Source organism: Physeter macrocephalus, chromosome 6, assembly GCF_002837175.3.
Source record: "Physeter macrocephalus isolate SW-GA chromosome 6, ASM283717v5, whole genome shotgun sequence".
NCBI lineage: Eukaryota > Metazoa > Chordata > Mammalia > Artiodactyla > Physeteridae > Physeter > Physeter macrocephalus.
Genome location: NC_041219.1, coordinates 34,181,264 through 34,203,126, shown reverse-complemented (window position 1 = coordinate 34,203,126; position 21,863 = coordinate 34,181,264). Strand labels below are relative to the sequence as shown.

Sequence of the window (21,863 nt, the reverse complement as noted above, 5' to 3'; positions counted from 1 at the left end):
TTGTTAAAGGAAAAAAGCACAAACTATGAAAGTATAAATGAAAAAGAGAACGTCACTACAGACCTTATGTACATTAAAAGTTCATAAGAGTATTTATTATAAACAACTTTATTCCACTAAATATGAAAATTTAGATGAAACAGAGAAGTTTCTTGAAAAACACAGCTAAACCACAGACTACTGAAATGGTTACTTGAAGAAATAGAAAATCTGAATAGTCATATATCTATTAACTAAATTAAATCTATAATTAGAAACTTTCCTACAAAAGACATTCCAGGTCCAGCTGACAAAAGATTCATATCCAGAATATATAAATAACTTCTAAAATCACTAAGAAAAACAGAACAGAATCATGGTCCTGAATGGGAATTCACAAAAGAGGATACCCAAATGACCAGAAGCATATGAAAAGGTATTGCAGCATTTTAAGTTGCCATGAAATTTCAAATTAAAATGATGAGGTACTACTACATACGAACCAGAATGGCCAAAATTAAAAAAGACTGACACTAACAAGTTTTAGTGAGTATGTGGAATAACTGAAGCTCTTATATTGCTAGTTGGAGTTTTGAAAACTGTTTGTTTGCAGGTGTCTACTGAAGATCCACAAATGCATACATTATGATGGCCACTCCACTGGTAACTCCACTCTTGCATAAATTCCCAACAGAAATACATACAAATGTTAACCAAAACCCACATACCAAAATGTTCATAGCAATATTGTTTGTAAGAACCCAAACCTAGAAACAACTCACAAATCTAACACCAGTAGAATGGATGGGTAAATAGTGGTGAATTCCTGTTCTCAAGGGTCTAGAAGATCTGCAGACTCACAAACTAGTTCATCCACTGGCACACTGATGCCTGCACATCCACAAGTAAGTTTGCCTCTCTTTTTTTTTGACTCAAGTTTGACAGAGGCTTTGATTCTTATTAAAATGCAACTATCTAGCTCGTTAATCCTTAGCAGTGCTCAGAAGTCCATTTCATGATATGGGAAAGGACTGAGGGATTGGTGGGGGGAGGGGAGAAAGATGGAATGGAAAGTATCTGGGATTGGAAATAAAAAAACTACATGTGACTAAGGAAAGATGGAGGTGGGTATCAAAGACAAACTCACTTGTTTCATAATTTTGCTTCAGGTACACATTCTACAAATACTATACAAAAATGGAAATGAAATTTTATCCGTAGCAACATGGAAGAATCTTATAAATACGATATTGAATGGAATAAGCCATTTACAAAAGAAAATGTATAATTCCATTTCTATAGAGATTTTTTAAAAAAGGCAAAATTAGAAGTCAGGAAAGTGGTTGGGGAGGGTGTTATAACTGGGAGAGGAAACAAGGGAGCCTTCTTTGATACTGATAATATCCTGTTTCTTGATATAGCACACAGGATGACAAACATTTTCTGTAAAGAGCCAGATAGTAAATATTCCAGGCTTTGTGGGCCATAAAGTCTCTGTCACAACTAATCAGCTCTGCTGCTGCAGTGCAAAAGTAACTACAGATAATATGTAGAGGCCTGGAGACGGGATGGCAGAGTAGAAGGACTTGAGCTCACCTCCTCTCATGAAGACACCAAAATCACAGCTAACTGCTGAACAACCATCAACAAAAAAGACACAATACCACCAAAAAAGGTATTCTACACCCAAAGACAAAGAAGAAGCCACAACAAGACTGTAGGAGGAGCACTTTCTTGATATAATCAAATCCCATACCTGCTGGGTGGGCAACCCACAAACTGGAAAATATATTGCAGGGGTTCTCCCATAGGAGTGAGAGTTCTGAGCCCTATGTCAAGCTCCGAAGCCTAGGGGTCTGGCATCAAGAGGAGGAGCCCCCAGAGCATTTGACTTTGAAAGCCAGCAGGGCTAGAGTGAAGGAGCTCCACAGGAGTGGGGGAAACAGAGACTCCACTCTTGGAGGGTGCACACAATGTTTCACGTGCACTAAGACCCAGGGCAAAGCAGTGACTCCATACGAGCCTGGGCCAGACCTACCTGCAGGTCTTGGAGGGTCTCCTGGGGAGGCGGGGGTCAGCTGTGGCTCACTGTGGGGGCAAGGACACTGGTGGCAGATGCTTTTTGGCACTGAGACCTGGTCCCACCCAACAGCCTGCAGGCTCCAGTGCTGGGATGCCTCAGGCCAAACAACCAGCAGAGTGGGAACATCACTGTGGCTCACCATAGGGGAAAGGACACTGGAGGCTGGTGCCCTAGGGAATACTGATCAGTGTGAACTCTCACAGAGGTCACCATTTTGGCACTGAGACCTGGCCGCATCCAACAGCTGGCAGGCTCCAGTGCTGGGATGCCTCAGGCCAAACAACCAGCAGAGTGGGAACACACACAGCCCCACCCATCAGCAGACAGGCTGCCTAAAGTCGTCCTGAGCAAATCGGTCAGTGTGATACACCACATCAACAAACTGAAGAATAAAAACCATATGATCATCTCAGTAGATGCAGAAAAAGCTTTTGACAAAATTCAACACCCACTTATGATAAAAACTCTCCAAAAAGTGGGCATAGAGGGAACATACCTCAATATTATAAAGGCCATATATGACAAACCCACAGCTAACATCATACTCAACAGTGAAAAGCTGAAAGCATTTCCTCTAAGATCAGGAACAAGACAAGGCTGTCCACTCTCGCTACTTTTATTCAACGTAGTTTTGGAAGTCCTAGACAATGGCAGTCAGAGAAGAAAAAGAAAAGGAATCCAAATCGGAAAAGAAGAAGTAAAGCTGTCACTGTTTGCAGATGACATGATACTATACATAGAAAATCCTAAAGATGCTTCCAGAATAGTACTAGAGCTCATCAATGAATTTGGTAAGGTTGCAGGATACAAAGTTAATACACAGAAATCTGTTGCATTTCTATACACTAACAATGAAAGATCAGAAAGAGAAATTAAGGAAACAATCCCATTTATCATCACATCAAAAAGAATAAAATACCTAGGAATAAACCTACCTAAGGAGGCAAAAGACCTGTACTCTGAAAACTATAAGATGCTGATGAAAGACAATGAGGATGACACAAACAGATGGAAAGATATACCATGTTCTTGGACTGGAAGAATCAATATTGTCTAAATGACTATACTATCCAAGGCAACCTACAGATTCAATTCAATCCTTACTAAATTACCAATGGCATTTTTCACAGAACTAGAACAAAAATATTTTAAATTTGTATGGAAACACAAAAGACCCTGAATAGCCAAAGCAATCCTGAGAAAAAAAATGGAGCTGGAGGATTCAGGCTCCCTGACTTCAGACTATACTACAAAGCTACAGTCATCAAAACAGGGTGGTACTAGCACAAAAACAGAAATATAGATCAATGGAGCAGGATAGAAAGCCCAGGAATAAACCCATGCACCTATGGTCAATTAATCTATGGCAAAGGAGGCAAGCATATACAATGGAGAAAAGACAGTCTCCTCAATAAGTGGTGCTGGGAAAACTGGACAGCTACATGTAAAAGAATGAAATTAGAACACTTCCTAACACCATACACAAAAATAAACTCAAAATGGATTAAAGACCTAAATGTAAGACCAGGTACTCTAAACCTCTTAGAGGAAAACATATGCAGAACACTCTTTGACATAAATTGCAGCAAGATCTTTTTGGATCTACCTCCTACAGTAATGAAAATAAAAACAAAAATAAACAAATGGACCTAATTAAACTTAAAAGCTTTTTCACAGCACAGGAAACCATAAACAAAATGAAAAGACAACCCTTAATGGGAGAAAATATTTGCAAACGAAGTGACCTACAAGGGATTAGTTGCCAAAATATACAAATAGCTCATGGAACTGAATATCAAAACAAAAAAACCCAGTCAAAAAATGGGCAGAAGATCTAAATAGACATTTCTCCAAAGAAGACATACAGATGGCCAACAGGCACATGAAAAGACTCTCAACATTGATATTTATTAGAGAAATGCAGATCAAAACTACAATGAGGAATCACCTCACACTGGTCAGAATGACTGTCATCAAATAGTCTACAAACAATAAATGCTGGAGAGGGTGTGGAGAAAAGGGAACCCTCCTACACAGTTGGTGGGAATGTAAATTGGTACAGCCACTATGGAGAACAGTATGGAGGTTCCTTAAAAAACTAAAAATAGAATTACCATATGATCCAGCAATCCTGGGCATATATCTGGAGAAAACCATAATTCAGAAAGATACATGCACCCCAATGTTCATTGCAGCACTATATATAATGGCCAAGACCAGGAATCAACCTAAATGTCCATCAACAGAGGAATGGATAAGGAAGATGTGGTACATATATACAATGGAATATTACTTGGCCATAAAAAAGAATGAAATAATGCCATCCGCAGCAACATGATGGACCCAGAGAATATTGGGCTTAGGGAAATGAGTCAGACAGAGAAAGACAAGTGCTATATGATATCACAAGTGGAATCTAAAAAGATGATACAAATGAACTTATTTCCTAAACAGAAAGAGACTCACAGACTTCAAAAACAAACTTATGGTTACCAAAGGGGAAAGGTGGGGAGGAGGGATAAATTAGGAGTTTGGGATTCACATATACACAGTACTATATATGAAATAGATAATCAACAAGGACCTACTGTATAGCACAGGGAACTCTACTGAGTATTCTGTAATAATCTATATGGGGAAAGAATCTGAAAAAGAATGGATATATGTATAACTGAACCACTTTGCTGTACACCCAAAACTAACACAACATTGTAAATCAACTGTACTCTAATGTAAAATAAAAATTAAATTAAAAAAGTAACTATAGATAATGTGTAAATAAATGGGTGTTGCTGTGTTCCAACAGAATGTTATTTACAAAGCCAGGCAGTGGACTGGCTTTGGGTCTGAGGGCAGTAGTGTTAACCCCTCACCTACATAGATTGGTTACATTTGTGCATAAATTTGTGAATATTTATTGATCTGTACACTTTTGATTTATATGCTTTTCTCACTATATATTCTACTTCAATGAATACTTTTAAAAAATATAACAAAGCAGGAAAGTCATTAAGAAAATAACAAGAACAGATGCAAGCAGTTAGGATTCACTGGTCTGCTTGTAATGCTGCTTCTGAGATTTGTTTCTTGCTGCAAAGATACTGGAGTATTTGGAGCACTACCAGTTCTTTTCATGCACTCTATATACCAACATTATTGTTCATTTCCTTCTTTATGGGAGGAGAATCCATTAAGAGACCTCCAAGTGGTTAGTTCTCTTAATGAATTCCCTTTATTAAGTGTTATTATTAATGCCCAAATTGATTTCTTCTCCAAGTTATATCATTCTGCCATTCGATAATTGAAACTCTAAAAACATTGGTAGGTACTTAGGACATAAGCGATCTAAGAAACATTAAGTATCAACTCTACTACTGCTTTAATTTTCAGATTTGCCTAGAAAGAACTTCTTTCAGAAGTAATGTATCTTGCCCATCCCTACCCCCACTTTCACCCCAATGTTACAGAGCTTAAACATAATTAGAAAAAAAGAGAAAAGCTATCCACACTCAGTGTATCTGCTGAGGGATTTTGTTAAGCTTTTCTCCCCTGGAAGATAAGAAGAATAGAAAAATAATAATAATGACATGGATGACATATATCAAGTACAGACTACGAGCCAGGCATAGTTCTAAGCCCTTTCCATGTGTTAATTTATTTAAGCCACATAAAAGTGCCCTGAAGTGGTTACTTTTTTTATCCCCATTATAGAGAAGAGGAAAGTGAGACAAAGAGATTAAGTAATTGCCCAAGGTTTCACAGTTAATAAGTGAGGGGCTGGGATTTGAACTCAGGTAATCTGTTTCTAAAGATCATGCTCTCAGATACATGCTAAAATAAATAGCTTGGATTTGATTATAGAGAAATCAGATTCCTTCAATATAAGCGTAGCATAGCTTAAGCATTCCCAGCTTCCTGCCACCCCCTCAAGGGAAATGACTGTCCCCAGTCTACCCGCTACTGACTCATACTGCAGCATCTATGCCACTTTATTGCACTTACCTTTTATATCTCTGACTTTCCCCCACTGTGCACTCTTTCAGAGCTGGGACTGTGCCTGATTCCTTCTTGTATCTCTAGTGCCAAACATAATGTCTGCCTGGACATAACATGGCTCAAAAGATGGCTGCTGGATACAAACTACTATATATAAAATAGATAAACAACAAGGTCCTACTGTATAGCACAGGGAACTATTTAAATATCTTATAATAAACTATAATAGAAAGGAATATGAAAAAGAATGTTTCTATTCTTTTATGTATATATGTATAACTAAATCACTTTGCCATACACCTGAAACTAACACAACATTGTAAATTAACTATACTTCGATAAAAAAAAAACCATGTCTGCTGAATGAATGAATCAATCACACCATGGGTGATCACTCCTTTTTCTTTGGTTCACCAAGTTTTCAGCTCATGTTTTTCTGGTGATTTATTACAAGGGACAGGACACAATGTTATGAAGAATGTGAAGTGACTTGGGACTATTTCTGTCAATAAAGCTTCGTAAAGCAAGAACACCTTCTCTGCATTTAGCTCAAGAATCCCCCCATACTGCTAGCCTCGATGATAATGGTGTATGTCTAGTTAAATGTAGCTAGAATTTACATTTATAATTAATAGGATAAAACAGACAGCAAGGTCCTACTCTATAGCACAGGGAACTATATTCAATATCCTATGATAAACCATAATGGAAAAGAATATGAAAAGAATTATAACTGAGTCATTTTGCTCTACAGCAGAAATAAACACAATATTGTAAATTAACTATACTTCAATAAAATTTTTAAAAATCCGATAAAATAGGCTATTTTCATACTCATTTCTAAGTATTCATCGAAAAGTCCGTAGGCATTCATCGGCTGAAGGTTGTAGTCCTTTTCCCACTGTGGGAAACTTATTCTCCTTTCAGGTCCATGTTCTTGTCGTACTTTCCTTCTAGTCCACCAATTCTGAATTAACCTGCACAACAAGATCAATTTATTAAAAAAATATATATGTATATAGCTGTTCATAAGACTTAAGTAATAAGAAATAGAGTTAGAATATAGAACAATGGTTTAAAAAATTTAGGACAGGCTGCCAAGGAAATGAAGCCTTGGATTCGAAAGGAAATAACAATGGCGGCTACACTTCAAGCATTTGTACTTTGCAAGTGAACAGAATGATTGATGGACTTATTTTAATCATTCACGAAACTGTCTCTCGTCCAGCGTTGCCTCGGAGGGTTGGGTAGAGGACTGAGAACATTGATAACCTGATCCCCCAGTACAAAGGCAACCCGCAGGCCTCTGAGAAGAAGATGGTTTGGCCTAGCTGGCTTAGTTGAGGACCCGTGAGCAGTCTTACCATGGGGTGCTGAACTGCATACTCTGACTCGAGGGCCCTAGAAGGTCTGAAAACCCACAAAGGTTTCCTCCTCTTCGGGCATACAGAAGCCCACAGGTCCACAACTGGATCTGCCTGCTTTTGGGCTGAGTTTGACAGAGGCTCTGATTCCCCAAAAAAATGTATCTCACACTGGTGAGGTTAGTACATTAATCCTTGGCAGTGTTCAGAAGTGCATCTTACGAAACGGAACAGGGTTGAAGAAATCGGGGCGGGGGGCTCAGGTTTGTGTGCTGTAGGGGGCAAGGAGAAAGCTGAGGGGTACCTGAGAGTAGCGATGCCAAAGCAAAACAAATGTGAAATAATCTAAATAAGGGGATGGGTATCAAAGACAATTCTGCCTACTTCACAATTTTGCTCTATGTCCCTATTAGCAGAAGATAAATATAGTTCCCTTGATGTCTATGACATTTTGATAAGTTATGGATGATACTTTAAAAGAGAATATAATGCTTCTAATTTTTAAAATTTTTTATGCTTTATTTTTTTAAAGTTTTATAGAAAACATCAACACTTGGAAGAAGTTTTCTAGAAATAAATCTAAGAAGAGAAAATTACTAGCAGTGGTTCTGACGGGGAGCTAAGAGATGACTTTTCGAAGTGAACCAAGTTCCAGCTAATTGTTCTGGCTGAGTGGTCTTCCCTGAAACCTGGAATTCTCTATGGAGACCCTTGAGCTGACCTGGAAACCTGTAGGTGTAGAATTAAAGAAGAAATAGAAGTGCTGCTGATTTATGTCCCTTTAAAACTTAACTGACCAGAACTGAGCAAACACAGCCAAATTCAAGCTTTTCCTTACAAAGGTGATGCAAGTTTTTGCCCATTGCCATGAACGTAAACTGTTATCATCAGGTAATGATGTTTTTACTGGTTAGGATATGCTTACTTAGAAATACTCCAGTTTCTTTTTTGAATCATTTTTTTTAGGTCTTCTTTCCATAAGTTCCTTTCCTGTACAGTTGAATTTAGGGAAGTTTAAAGGAATTACCATTTCTGATTTATTACAGGGGTTGGGGAGTAGAGACCTCGTTAATGTGTCGTCATCGATTTAAAGCAGCTTGGGAGCAGGTATCCAATGATTTAGGGGCCCACAGAGACTTCTTAAAGAATATTCACTTTTGTGTATGCGATTTGTGCTAAATCTTCCAAAAGAGCCAATATTTATTATTTTCATGATTTGTCTTTGAATAGCTAAGCATGAAGACTTGGCTCCAGGTACACACACACACACACACACACACACACACACAGGCTTAACTGCTGAGTCTGCATTGCTTATCTTACTTGCCACACCTAGAAAAGCCAATGAGACATGCTGCCTCTCAGGTATAGATATCTAAGGTACTTACGGGTAGCCAAGTTCCATGAAATTATTCCAGGTCTGCTTTAGCACCATTATAATACCCATTTGCATACAGAGATCAATAAGGCATCCACTAGGGTGGCACTGCGAGGTAAGCAAACACAGAAATTCAAGAATCAATGGACAGGAAGAAAGGCTGTCTGGTTTCTAATCTGCACAAAGTTGCCTTAAGCCTGTTTAACGCAAGTCTGTAGGAAACAAGGAATGATGGGAGAATACAGACCTCTTCTAGTCTCCACCTGTTTATCAGCCTCAAGTAGGCACCTGGGTGTCCTGTGAATCTTCAACACACACAGAAAAACAAACCGTTAGCATCCTGCAGCCTTCAGTGAATATTATATTCAGATGAGCACATCCTCCAGTGAAAATTACTGGTGCAGTAAGGAACAGGTCTCAGGGAATTAGGAAAACTCTCTGGAACTGGCATAATGGCAGCTTCTGGAATTCTCGGGGGGATATTTCTCTCCTGGCCCTTCTGTCTGGCTGCTGACCACAGAGGCCAGTTCTTGCTGCCTGCTGTGACTTTTAACATTTTCTGCTGAATCTCAAGTGGCTGTTGTGTAAGTAGCAGGTTGGGTTTAAACACATCAGATCTTTCTGAATATTAGTAATGCCGTGTTTTTTATTTTTTAAAACTAAACTATTTGACTAGAATTCCATACTGAAGTAGCTGGAAACTGCGGAGAGGCTGCTCATCCATTTCACTAAAACCCAATACTCGGCTCTTCCCCGGTTTTCGTCTCCCCAGACACACTTCCTGGTGTAATGAAATTCATGGTACCTGGACGTTCCAAATCCTCAGAACTGCTGGATTCAGAAGCTACCCAGTCTCCTTCGGCATCCTACGTCAGCCCCCTTTCCTGTCTGAATGTCCTTCCCTCCTCTGTGAGGTCAGGGATCTGGGACATGCCGCCTGCTCTCCTCCCACTGATGCCACCTGCTCTTATAGGTGTGAGATCCAGAGGCCTGATTCAGGTACAGATGGAGCCTGCAAGTTTTACATTCGCACTTCACGTGTGCAAACTATTTTCTTCTACTCACTTTAACAAGAAAAGGTACAAGGGACTTTGATGGAGACCATTCCGCAGAATGGGAAGGGAAAGGAAAGGAGGAGACTGATCTCCTCTTTATACGCTTTATAAAAATCACCCTAAAGGCTGGCCTCTCTGTCACCCTGGTCAGTGACCTCTGTGCGCTCTGTCTCTGGCCGGGGGAGGTGTGGAGAGAATGGGTTCTTACCTCCCGAGGAAGAATGCGATGTAAAACGTGGAGCTGTTCAGATTGACAAACTGAAAAAGAAACATTTTCAGGGTGAAGCTGTTCTCCCACTCGGACTCAGTGCGAGGCTGTTCTGTGGACACAAGGGGAGCAGAGTTTGAGAGGCTGCGTCTGACCCCTTCTCAACTCCCTTTGTCCAGCTCCCCAGATGGGAGCAGAGACTTCCTAAGGAGGCTGCAGGAGAGCCCAGCTTGCCTACAGATGACATGTGACGGAATGGGCCATCCATGGGTTCCTCAAGCTCCCAGACCAGCCCCAGCGAGGCTCTGCTGGGAAGTGACTACTAACTTGTCTGAGGGCAGGGAATATCATTTGTTCCGCTGTTCCAGGATGCCCGGAGAGCCTGGAGTAGAGACAGCCAGGCTGAAGGGGCCGCGCTCCCAGCCCTGGCTCCTTGCAGGAGCCTTTCCTTTTGCTCTTAGTTTCCACCTGTGGGGTGGGGCCTGTGTGGCGTCAGGTCCCCTCCCATCCCCTAATAATTCCTTGGTCTCGACTTCTATTTCTGGTGTGATGTGAGGTGCTACTGGGAGAGAGGGAGTCAGACCCCCCATCTCAGAATGAGCATCTGACCCCGTTACCTGTCACCCTCATCCACCATCATTTTCATTCTCAAGGACAAGTACCGAGGAGGTGACCTCATCTTTAGAGCTTTTATTGTATAGCAGCATCTTTGTCTTACAATTTCCTGACCTCAGTCAGGCACCAATTCTCATCTCCTTGTATTTCAATTTCCATACAGCAAATGCTCTTTGGACATTGTGATACAAACCAAAAATATGGATCAATCCTCCAACCTGAAATCTCATGTTAAATGCGCTTATCCTTCCCTGGAAGTTGCATCCTCACCTCAAACAACGTCAAAGAAAATGCATTTAATGCAATAGCACTTTCTGTTTCCTCATTCCCTGAGCTTCTAATTGCTCATTTACCATTTCACCCCATCAATCCCTTTCCCACAAATTATAGCTCAAAATGCTTCCCAGGAGTATATCTGAGAAGGGAGGGGAGAAAGAATGAGAATCGGATTTAAAATGGTTTAAATGTCAATTTCAGAACAAGGCCATACTGCTGTTGAGGGAAGAAATGACAAAGGATGCTTCAAGGGCTTTAGCTTTACTTCACTTCTGCTAATGAACTCTTGGTTACACAAGAAGGTCTCCTAGCTCATCAGCCAGCTGGGTGGGTTCCCAGGTGGCCCAACCACAGATTGACCATGGCTGTTATCTCCACAGGCATCTTTTCCAGCCTGGAGCAAGGTCCCCCCTGGACACAGTCTATCAGTGGGCATTTACCTCTTCTGTGGACATAAACTTCTATCTTTTTGGGCAAAGAGTGGCGGTGATGGAAGATTTCAATGAATTTAAAGGAGATATGCCAAGTGCCTAGCTCTGTATCTGGCACATAGAGGGGCTCAAAAAGTGGCATCTTTTATTATAATGATTATTATAAATAAAGACACTTGTGATTTTTTTCTCCCTTTGGCAAGCTACATATGGAAATGTGCTAAAACAGGTTTTGTGTGGGAGCATGTAATTTTCTCAAACTGCACAGAGTAAAATGACTAATATCTCATTAATGAAATTGGGACAGTTCCTCTGCCTTGAAAATGTAGTAAATGTACAGCTTATAGCTGGTTACCAGATTGTTCTGGTGCCTTACAGAGTCAGAGAAATGTTCCTAAGGATGACTTGTCCAGATGAATGTCATTTCCACAAATGTCAGTAATGGTTAGCCTGTCTACATAAAAGACTCCCAGTCTTCAAAGCAACTAACTTTGCTGTGATTTTATATGCCATTAAAACTTGCTGTGTTTTTAATTAAATAAAAATTGTAGGCAACAGCAAATGAACACTTTTCTAAATGATTATAGGTACTTCATACACATGTACTTTTGTAAGAGAAAACCTACTTTAAATTATATTAGCTCATGAAAGATAATGTCTAAATGCTTTAAAGCTTTAGGTAGGAAAGATTCTCTCAATTCCTAGGCATATTTAACATGTCCTGTTGAGGGCAAAGAACAAATTGTTGTATGCAATTCAAAATAAAGGGAATATTTGTTTTCAGCAGTGTTTCAGAAACGAATCTTTGAGAAGGTATTTTTCAGACCACAATACTGTACTGTGAAATAAAGAGGGTTCCACTTACCTAAATTTGTGAGAAGCAGTGCAACTTTTTCATAGAGCTGTAAAATAAATTTAATACATTTAACAAACTGTAGATGTTCTAAAATCTGTAATTATGAAGTAAATAGGTAATTAAGTCATAAATGAAAATAATTTCATTAACCATCCACTGTTCAAACAATGAAAACATCATCAACAATTGTGTCCTTTCAGGACAAGAAAGAATTGTACAAGGTCCCATTTTAATATTTTAAAAGTCTCACTTCTTGTTTCGGGGTGAATAGCTCTGTAACAACAGGCCAGCTGCCACTAATTATCAGCTTGCTAAGGGATGCTGGGCAAATCACAACATTCCTGGGCCTCCTCAATGTAAAATCTCTAAGCATCCACAATGTAAAAATGTAAAATCTCCTCAATGTGAAATCTCTAAGACTGCTTCTGATAAGAGTCTGTAATCCTATTGTTTTTATGGGCTGATTTTCTAGATTATAGCATTCCTAAACACCAAAGTGATCAAACATTATTGGGAACCTCCAAACTTATGGTACTCTGCTTTTCTATTAGTGAATTAGATGCATCCCTAACTCACCCAGCCATCTGGTAAATGGAGGGTCCTAATAGGATGGAAGGGGTGTGTGTCCCTGTGCTTGTGTGTGTGTATGGAAGTACAGGGGGTACAGTTAAGGGCAAACCCAGCTCTAGGAGATTCCCTAAGGAGGGTATAAATTGAAAAAGAAAAGAGCAAGTGCTTTCTCTAAAATGAAAGATGATAAATGAAAACGAAAACTAGTCAAATGGATTTGAACAATATGAAAATTAAGATCACATTTAGACTAAAGTAGTGACATTTCACTGGTTAAAATTCCCCAGGCTGGAATAACAGCTTTACCAGCCAGCAAGCTGTAGGTCTTGGGCATGTTACTTCACCTCTTCTTTAGACTATCGTTTTCCTTACATGTGGTTGAGAATGGGTATTGGACACACTCATCTTGAGGTCCTTCCTAACTTTTGCATCCTCTTACCCCAGATTTCTTCTAACTACAGAAATAGTCTAAATACTCAGATTGTATGACTCTCAACTTTCAGCAAAGGCTGTGTTTTGTTATATTAAGATATAAATAATTCACATGGCCACAGTTTCAAATTTTGTATATAGAAATCTCAGACTCTTGGAGTCCAATGTTAAAACAGACTGGCATAATTTTCAATAAGAAATCTTGTGTTATAGATGAGTCATACATCTCAATTTTATCATAATAAAATACTGGTAAACAACATAATAGGACAGATATTCTAATCAAAATTATTTTAATATTACAAAGGCATGGTATTATTAAAGTTACTTACATAATTATCAAGGAAAATTAAATTCAACTGGTGAGACAACCTTTCTCAAAATATAATTTTTGATTACCTAGTTCATCCTTTAATCTTTCATGTTGATGTACATTTGTTAAAGCGCCTCGCTTTGCACACTTGTCTCAAAGGCCTTGAGAGCTGGTGACATGCCATCGTTATTTTTGTTTGGAAACTGAAAAAATTGGAATTTAAAAAAAGGAACAGCACAGGAGTTGAAATATAATTATTATTAACCTTTTGAAAAGTAAGGTAAAGTGTATGAGGACACTGGGATTCATGGCATCCGCGAACATTTTATTTTGATGATACAATGAGATGGATAGTGAGACTCTGAGCAGGATGCAACAGAAAAGAGCATATAAACAAAGGGACTGATAGCCAGCAAGAGAGCTTCACATGAGTGGTTTCTGGAAAAGGCCTGATTTCTCATTAGCCAGTTGAGACAAAAAGCACGGATAGTTTGTTCTGATAAGAGTAGTAGAAGATCTAAGTTTCCAAACTGGATGCCACAAATGGTTACTGTTAGAATCTTTAACTAACAGCAAGCTTTCTGATCCTAAAGATATGCCCAAAAGAAGCTATGAGCACTTCTAATTTTATCTTGTCCACCTGATCAATGTATGTGGGTTTGTTCTGATGCAAGCCATATTTTCTGGTGTAGTTCTTTCTGGAACAAGTCATTGTGGTTTTCACTGTTTACAGATTATAATGAAATGTCAGATTCATTTTGGTATGGCTGAATAAAAAGGATGGTAATAACTTTTAAAGTCTTCCTTTATTGGCATATATAGCTTGAGACCACTATATTGAGATCTTCTTTGGTCACTAGTGAAGCAGAATAAAATTGAAAGAGCATGACAAGGAGGAGTGAGAAAATCTAGCTATTCACTCTGTCTTTGAAATATTTATTTTTCAAGACATGGAATAAAATGAAAACCCTGTAACTAGTCACTAAGAGGCATAATAGTTTGTTAGGATCCAGAATACTTCTGTAAAATAATATGAGGTTTATTTTTTTAAAAAATACACATAAAAGTAAACACACATTGTCAAATCTAGAAAACAGGCATTCTTTACAGATCTTCTTCAGTTAGGATTGGAAGAAAGTCAGAAATAGGATATATGATCTATAATAATTATTTGAAAGAGGATTTAATGAACATAAATTAAATACCAATCTAGCTCTCAAGATCTTTATATTCAGTTAATGAAAAAGTATTCATGATTAATGTCCAAATGATTTTTTTTTTTTGCAAGACCAGTATGGCCAAAATTTTAAGTAATTGAAAACAATTTATATAGCTATAAAAACTATATTATTGAGTCATAAAAATGTCTTAAATTGAGTCATTTCAGCAGTCATTAATAGTTTAGTTCTGAATTGGTCAAAGCTATGTTATAGTCATTAGTCTGTCGTTTGTCCTTTATTCAATATTTGCTTTTTAAGGACTTAAAATTTTTAAAAATATATTTTGTTGAAGAGCTTTCCCAGCTATATTACATACTTGGTTGTCTTCATAATGGAACCTGCAAAGCTTCAGGGCATAAGACAGGAGTGTAAAGGTGCGTGCTGGATGAAGATGTCCTCAGAGATGGCGGAGGAGGGTAAGGCAATTGGTCACTGCACAAAAGGGTCCTGGGTGATGCTGGTTTTAGAGTGTGTATGCTTTTTATTTTCTTTCCTTCCCCTTGCTATGGCTTGTCATTTTCTGACCTTGTCAGTATTCTTGCCTTAGTAACCTTCTGTTATTTTAGTTTGATGTTGGCTTAGAAATCAGAACACCAAATGTGTTCACATTGTATCTAAAAATAAAGAAAGAAAGAAAAGAAAAGAAACCTTAAGGGCATTCCTAAGAATGATACATGTCAGCTTTAGCGTGTGGGCTTGGTCATCCATTTTGGTGACTCAGAAACCCTTTGTTAAATAAAACATGTAAAACGCCTACCTGTCTAGCTCCTAGCACACAGTTGGTGCTTTGTAGTGTCCCTAATTATATACTATTTCATCTCCCCTCCTGCTTCGTTTTTAGTTTATTTCTTCTTTTCTTGGCTGTGTTCCACGAAGCAGAGGTTTTTGGATAAGTGATTTTCAGTTAAATGAAGTGACAACACTGGCTCCTGCTCAAAATGTACCAGCAAGCATGTGTTTATAGACCCACTGCATATATGCAGAAATTTATTTCTTAAGATGTATAAATTAAATTTTAATAAGACATTGGAGAAGAGAGGTGATAAAATACAGTAAGCTTTAATTCACTGCATCCTACCGGACGCAGAATCTTTCACTGCTCCAGCTGTTTGGTTAATTTCACTATGAATCACTCCCCTTCACAATGAATATTCATTCCACAATTAACTTTGAGACTAACTGAACCGGGGACAGGGGGAGTGCAAGGGAGTGACAAACATTCACTTTCAATCTCCACTTGACCAAGCAGTTACACAGTCACCATGTCAAAATTATCTGCAAGTGCTTTTTTTTTTCCCTACCTTCTGGATTTTTAAACTTTTTTTCTAAAATAATAAAGAAGTTCCTGTATCTTTAATAGTAATAATAAATTACCTATTTTTCATTATCTCGGTGATTTTAGCACAATGGCCCAGATTTAAGTTGCAGTATAAATAAAGGTGAGGGGAACTATAATTGAACACTTACTCCATGCCTAACACTATACATGGCACTCTACATACGTTATTTATTCCCTCCTACAAACCTCAAGTCTAACAATGTCATCCGTTGCCTTTTGTTCTGCAAATAGTAGCAACAATTTACTGAGAGCCTACTATAAGCCAGAGCCTGTTTCTGGCAGGCTGTGCCAGAAACAGAGGCTGCCAGAGTTTGGAAACTTAGATCTTCTACTACTCTTATCAGAAAAGACAAAAGTTTCTGCCCTCTTGGGGCTACATTCCAATGGAGAAGATAAATAACAAAATAAATTTTTAAAAATAGCCTATTAGACGGTGATTAATGCCATAGAACAAAATAAAGCAGGCAAGGAGCTGGGAAATGGTCAGATGGCAGGAGTGGGTTACAATTTTAAATTGAGTGACGAGGGAAGCCTTATACTGGAAAAGTAACAGTTGAACAAAGACCTGAAGGAGGTGCAGGAGTAAACTCTGCAGACCCCATGGGAAAGAATGTTCCAGGTAGAGAGAAGAGCAAGTCAAAAGTCCTAGGGAAGGGCTTCCCTGGTGGCGCAGTGGTTGCGCGTCCGCCTGCCGATGCAGGGGAACCGGGTTCGCGCCCCGGTCTGGGAGGATCCCACGTGCCGCGGAGCGGCTGGGCCTGTGAGCCATGGCCCCTGGGCCTGCGCGTCCGGAGCCTGTGCTCCGCAACGGGAGAGGCCGCAGCAGAGGGAGGCCCGCATACCACAAAAAAAAAAAAAAAAAAAAAAAAAAAAGTCCTAGGGTGAGAGCTTGCCTGGCACATTGAAGAAAAAAGGGAAGGCCAGTGAGAAGCAGGAAAGTCAAGGTGAGGACGGAGGAGACAAAGTCAGAGACCTCGCTGGGGCCAGATGAGGGAGACCTTGGGTCGCCATGTGAAGACAGAACTTTTATTCTGAGCAAGAGGAAAGCCACTGGATACAGCGAACAGAGGCTGACTTACATGGATGAAGCTTTCTTGCTCTAGCTGCTGTGATGAGCCTGGATTGAGGGAAGCAGACGTGGAAGCTGGGAGACCAGCTCGGAAAGCACTGCAATAATCCAGGTGGGATATGCTGGGGACCTGGACCAAGGTGGGGACTGGGGATGTGTGAAAAGTGATCAAATTCTGGATACATTTCGATGCTGAGAGAAGCAGAGGAGTTTCAGCCTGGGCGACTACAATGGGGAGGCTGCAGGAGGAGCTCATTCTGGAGGGTAGATGGGGAGTTGGGGGTTGTGTGTGTTAGGTGAGGATGTTTGGGGTTCAAGGGAGACAGCTGGGCTGAAATATACATTTGAAAAAGACCTGAAATCAACACAAGCTACAAGTACCACCCTGAAATATTCCTTGCTGGGTTATCGCAAGAAATGCTCTGGATATTAATTTCCCATCATTCAGAAGCAAAAGGAAACAGGAACCAACACTACTGAGCTATGTCACAGAGTCTGGGCTGGGCCTTTAAAATATATTTTTTCTCTAAATTTCCCCAAGAGGTATACAGTGTTTTATCTTACTGGATAAATAAGGGAACTGAGGTTCAGAGAGGGCAAGTGCCTTGCCCAGTCTTACAATGTAGAAAATCCTGGAGGCCAGATTTGACTCAAGCCTTCTGTATCCCCAGATGAGTACACCTTATGCCAGGCGCTTTGCAGCCAGGCCATAAGTGCCACCATATTGACCAGCCTCTCTAAGGCCAGGTCCCTTTAGAAACGGAAGAAAACTCACCTGTAGCACACACGTTTTATCCATTTGACTAGTTACCTTGCAGCTCACTTACCACGTTCAGCAGCATGATGATGCAGAAATTGATGCACACGGCAGTCCCTGTGGTTGCAACCTGAGAATTATTCCTGATTAACGCCCACTTAAAGGCAGCGAAAGTGCTGACGGTCACCACCCTGTAAATGACGATCCCAAACACGGCGGCGATCACCACGCAGATCTGGCAGGAAGACAGAGGACACCCGGTGAGCACTGTGATGGAATGTTGGAGGAAGGGGCTCCCGCCATCTGGAAAATCCTCGGATGAGGAAACGAGATAAAGCGGCAGTGGTCCCGACTCAAGACACCACAACAAAATGCACACTTTTCATGTGGTTGATGCTTTCTCTTGTCTGTTTGTATGTTCTTTGTTATCCAAATAGAAAAGCCACAGAACTTGAGAGCTGATAAACCGTTAAGCTATGGGGTAACACTTTATTAAACAGAATATCAGATTGAGCAAATGAACAAATATTTATTGTGGAAATCTTATCATGTCACTCTTCTGTTTAAAACTATTTATCGGCTTCCTTTTAGGATAAAAGCAAAGCCCTTATGGTGGCCTGGAAGAGTCTCTCCAGCCCCACTGAGTGTTTTTTCCCTCCCTCTGGAGACTCTAGACCTTTTCTTATTGTTTCCAATGGGCTAATCATCCTTAATCTTCAAGACCATTTCCTTTGCCCAAAATGCCGATCCACCCATTCCCCTGCCACACACACACACACACACACACACACACACACACACACACACACACACACCCTCATGCAGTCTAGTTAATACCTAACTCATTCTTCACATCTCAGCTCAAGAACTACTTCATAATTAATGCTTTTCATGAATGCCCACTCCTCCCCCCAGGCTTTACACACACACACACACACCCTCATGCAGTCTAGTTAATACCTAACTCATTCTTCACATCTCAGCTCAAGAACTACTTCATAATTAATGCTTTTCATGAACGCCCACTCCTCCCCCCAGGCTTTTTTTTTGGTTATAGGGTACTCTTCTTTCAGTATACAACTTATAATTTCTAACAATTTGTTTGATTATTGCTAGTCTCTCCCACTTAGATGGTAAGCTCCATCAGGGTAAGGATGGTAACTGTCATTTCTGCAGCCACTTAGCATCATGCCAAGTGCTCAGTTATTTGTTGCTGAAGAAGCCTATGAGAGGTGCATACTCTTATTTATCAGATATATACACAGACTGAACTGAGGCATCTTCCTCTGAACATTTCATGGTGTTTGAGAAGAATATGGCATATCTTCTCTCTCTATGAATAATGGGAATTTGAGATTCCAAAAAGTTTTGTGGCTTTCATTAGATGACTTGCTTAATATGTCTTTGAGCAGAGACCTTAGCTTACATAGTTGTCAAAAACTGGATCTTAAAGCTGGGCCTCAGGACAGCCTCTGCCAACTTAGAGATTCCTTTCTTTATAGAAGCTTTTTCCGTGTTTCTCACAGACTCTATTTCTGGCTTACTATGAGTGACATGCTCTAAAAGCTCAGGTATGAACCCTAGCTGAACTGGCTAAAGTAGCAGTAGTAGCAATAATAATAGAAAACAAAGAAACAAAAACCGCCCATGTCTGAATCCTGGAGCTGTTGATAGGGAGACAGGTGGGAACTACACTGAGTTATAGACAAGGGTGGCAATATGGTAGAATGGAAAGTTCACTGGACTCAGAGTCAGAAGTTAGGTCTGAGTCCTGGTTCAGCTATGAGCTAGCAGTGTGACCTTGGGCACGTAGCTTGTCCTTTCCATGGCTTCTACCTCTATGATCTACCCCATCTGTAGAACAAGGAAAACTTAATTTATGTCCTTAGGTCTTGTTGTGAGAAACAAAACCCAAAACAATAAATGTGAATGCACTTATAGAAGGTGAGGCCCGACACAATTGCTAACAAAGCAGAATCTGTAGAAGGGCATGGATCTAAGTCTTGATCTGAGCCGAGGGACACTGGGCTCAGTTTCTTTCTGGCTACAGGGGGTAGACTGTCTGAATTTTCTATTGTCTTGTCCTTCCCACTCTGACCGACTAGGATATATACTTACAAACACTTGATATTTGAAAAGAGGAAAGGAGGATCTTAACCATCCTTTCCTGTCTAAAATGACATTTCTGACATATTTGCATATGTTTTGTTCAGTAACTGACAGGGTCAAAGTTGATCATAAAACGATTTCTTTTTAGGAAAAGCTAACAATCCAGCTTCAAATTAGTGTTTTGCAAACTTATATAATCATTAGTGAAATAAAGGTTAGGGAGTTATAGCTGGCATTAAAAAATAGACTGTAATAAAACAAAAAAAAATCAGAGTTCCTTGCATATTGTAAAGATGAACATTGTTTCAATTACCATATTCGGTTTTATACATCTATTTGCATAGTATATACTAGGTTATGACAACGTTTGTATTTCTTACTGTCTGGGCATTGTAAAAAATGTTTGAAAAACACTGCTGTATGTATTAATACTATCTCATAGTTTTAGTTCCTTTCATTATGACATAGAGAGACAAATGCAAAGAACAGCAGATTAGAGGATCTGAGCTCTTGTCTATTTCTTGGCTAATCTGGGCAAGCCCTTTACCCTTCTGGCGTCTCAGTTGCTCCACCTGTAAAATGCGGACAGCAATGCCATCCCTGACCACTACATAGAATGGTTGTGAGCACTAAATAACAGAACGTGCAAAAATATATCCAAACACTTGATATGATTATTGTTGTTACCATGCTACAGGTTTGTACTTTATGAAAGAAAGAATTTTGTAAAAAAGTTTCAGACCATAAAGAATATTCCAGATGCAGAAACAATAAGTCGGCTGCATTTATCTGCAAATGCTTGATATGGTTCTGGTTTTCCCGAAATGGGATTCATCCGCTCTTTCTTGGAATACTTGGCTTCAAACTGGGGCCGTATTTCTTCCTAAAGAACAAGCAGACACATTTTTATGTACTGAAGAACTGTTCAGACAATAAGAACAAAATCATTTTACCCCACAGGAAAACTGAGTCAACAAATGCCACAGTCAATGACATGGGCTTGGAAACCGGCCACTTAAAGAAAATCTGCAGGGTGATGATCTAGACTTTTTATCATCAAGGCTATGTAATTTAGACTAATAGTTAAGGGTCTCTATCTTTTTAAACTATATTTGAAGGAAGAAACTGAGAATGAGAAAAGGGGCCAACTTGTCCTGTCCCTAGTGGTTTGAAACAACTAATAAGCTTTTACTTTTATTACCGGGGAGTGATGTGGACACCAAGACAAAGAAAGGTTCTGAACAACAAAATGTTCAGAATTCGTTTTGTGAGTTATAATATAATTCTTAGTTTTCTACAATTTTTAAATTTTTCGATTTAGGCAGTTAAAAACATGGTGCATCTATTTTTTAATAGGCTCCTATAGATGTTATTCACCCTTAACCATAGGTTTGAAACATATTCTTTTTGTTGCTGTTGTTGTTGTTGTTGAGGATTTTTGCATCTATATTCATCAGTGATATTGGTCTGTAATTTTCTTTCTTTGTAGTACCTTTGTCTGGTTTTGGTATCAGGGTGATGGTGGCCTCATAGAATGAGTTTGGGAGTGTTCCTTCCTCTGCAATTTTTTGGAAGAGTTGAAGAAGGATGGGTGTTAGCTCTTCTCTAAATGAATTCACCTGTGAAGCCATCTGGTACTGGACTTGTTTGTTGGAAGATTTTTAATCAGTTTCAATTTCATTACTTGTGATTGGTCTGTTCATATTTTCTATTTCTTCCTGGTTCAGTCTTGGAAGGTTATACCTTTCTAAGAAATTGTCCATTTCTTCCAGGTTGTCCATTTTATTGGCATAGAGTTGCTTGTAGTAGTCTC

General features: G+C 39.5%; 1 protein-coding gene across 9 annotated transcripts in view; it reads right to left on the bottom strand.

Annotated features, from left to right (window-relative positions):
• ANO4 (anoctamin 4) overlaps window positions 1-21,863 on the bottom strand; it is a 459,956-nt gene that overhangs the window by 42,901 nt on the left and 395,192 nt on the right. For 8 of the 9 annotated variants that reach the window (XM_024127263.2, XM_024127265.2, XM_024127267.2 and 5 more), the window contains 7 exons: window positions 20,793-20,933; window positions 18,012-18,176; window positions 12,251-12,287; window positions 10,064-10,175; window positions 9,048-9,105; window positions 8,811-8,908; window positions 6,893-7,035 (listed from right to left, as the gene is read on the bottom strand). In XM_024127263.2, coding sequence (XP_023983031.1) covers window positions 6,893-7,035; window positions 8,811-8,908; window positions 9,048-9,105; window positions 10,064-10,175; window positions 12,251-12,287; window positions 18,012-18,176; window positions 20,793-20,933 — 754 coding nt within the window. Of the gene's footprint in view, window positions 1-5,482; window positions 6,206-6,892; window positions 7,036-8,810; window positions 8,909-9,047; window positions 9,106-10,063; window positions 10,176-12,250; window positions 12,288-18,011; window positions 18,177-20,792; window positions 20,934-21,863 lie in introns of those variants that run through there. The other variant, XM_024127270.2, reaches the window with a different exon arrangement.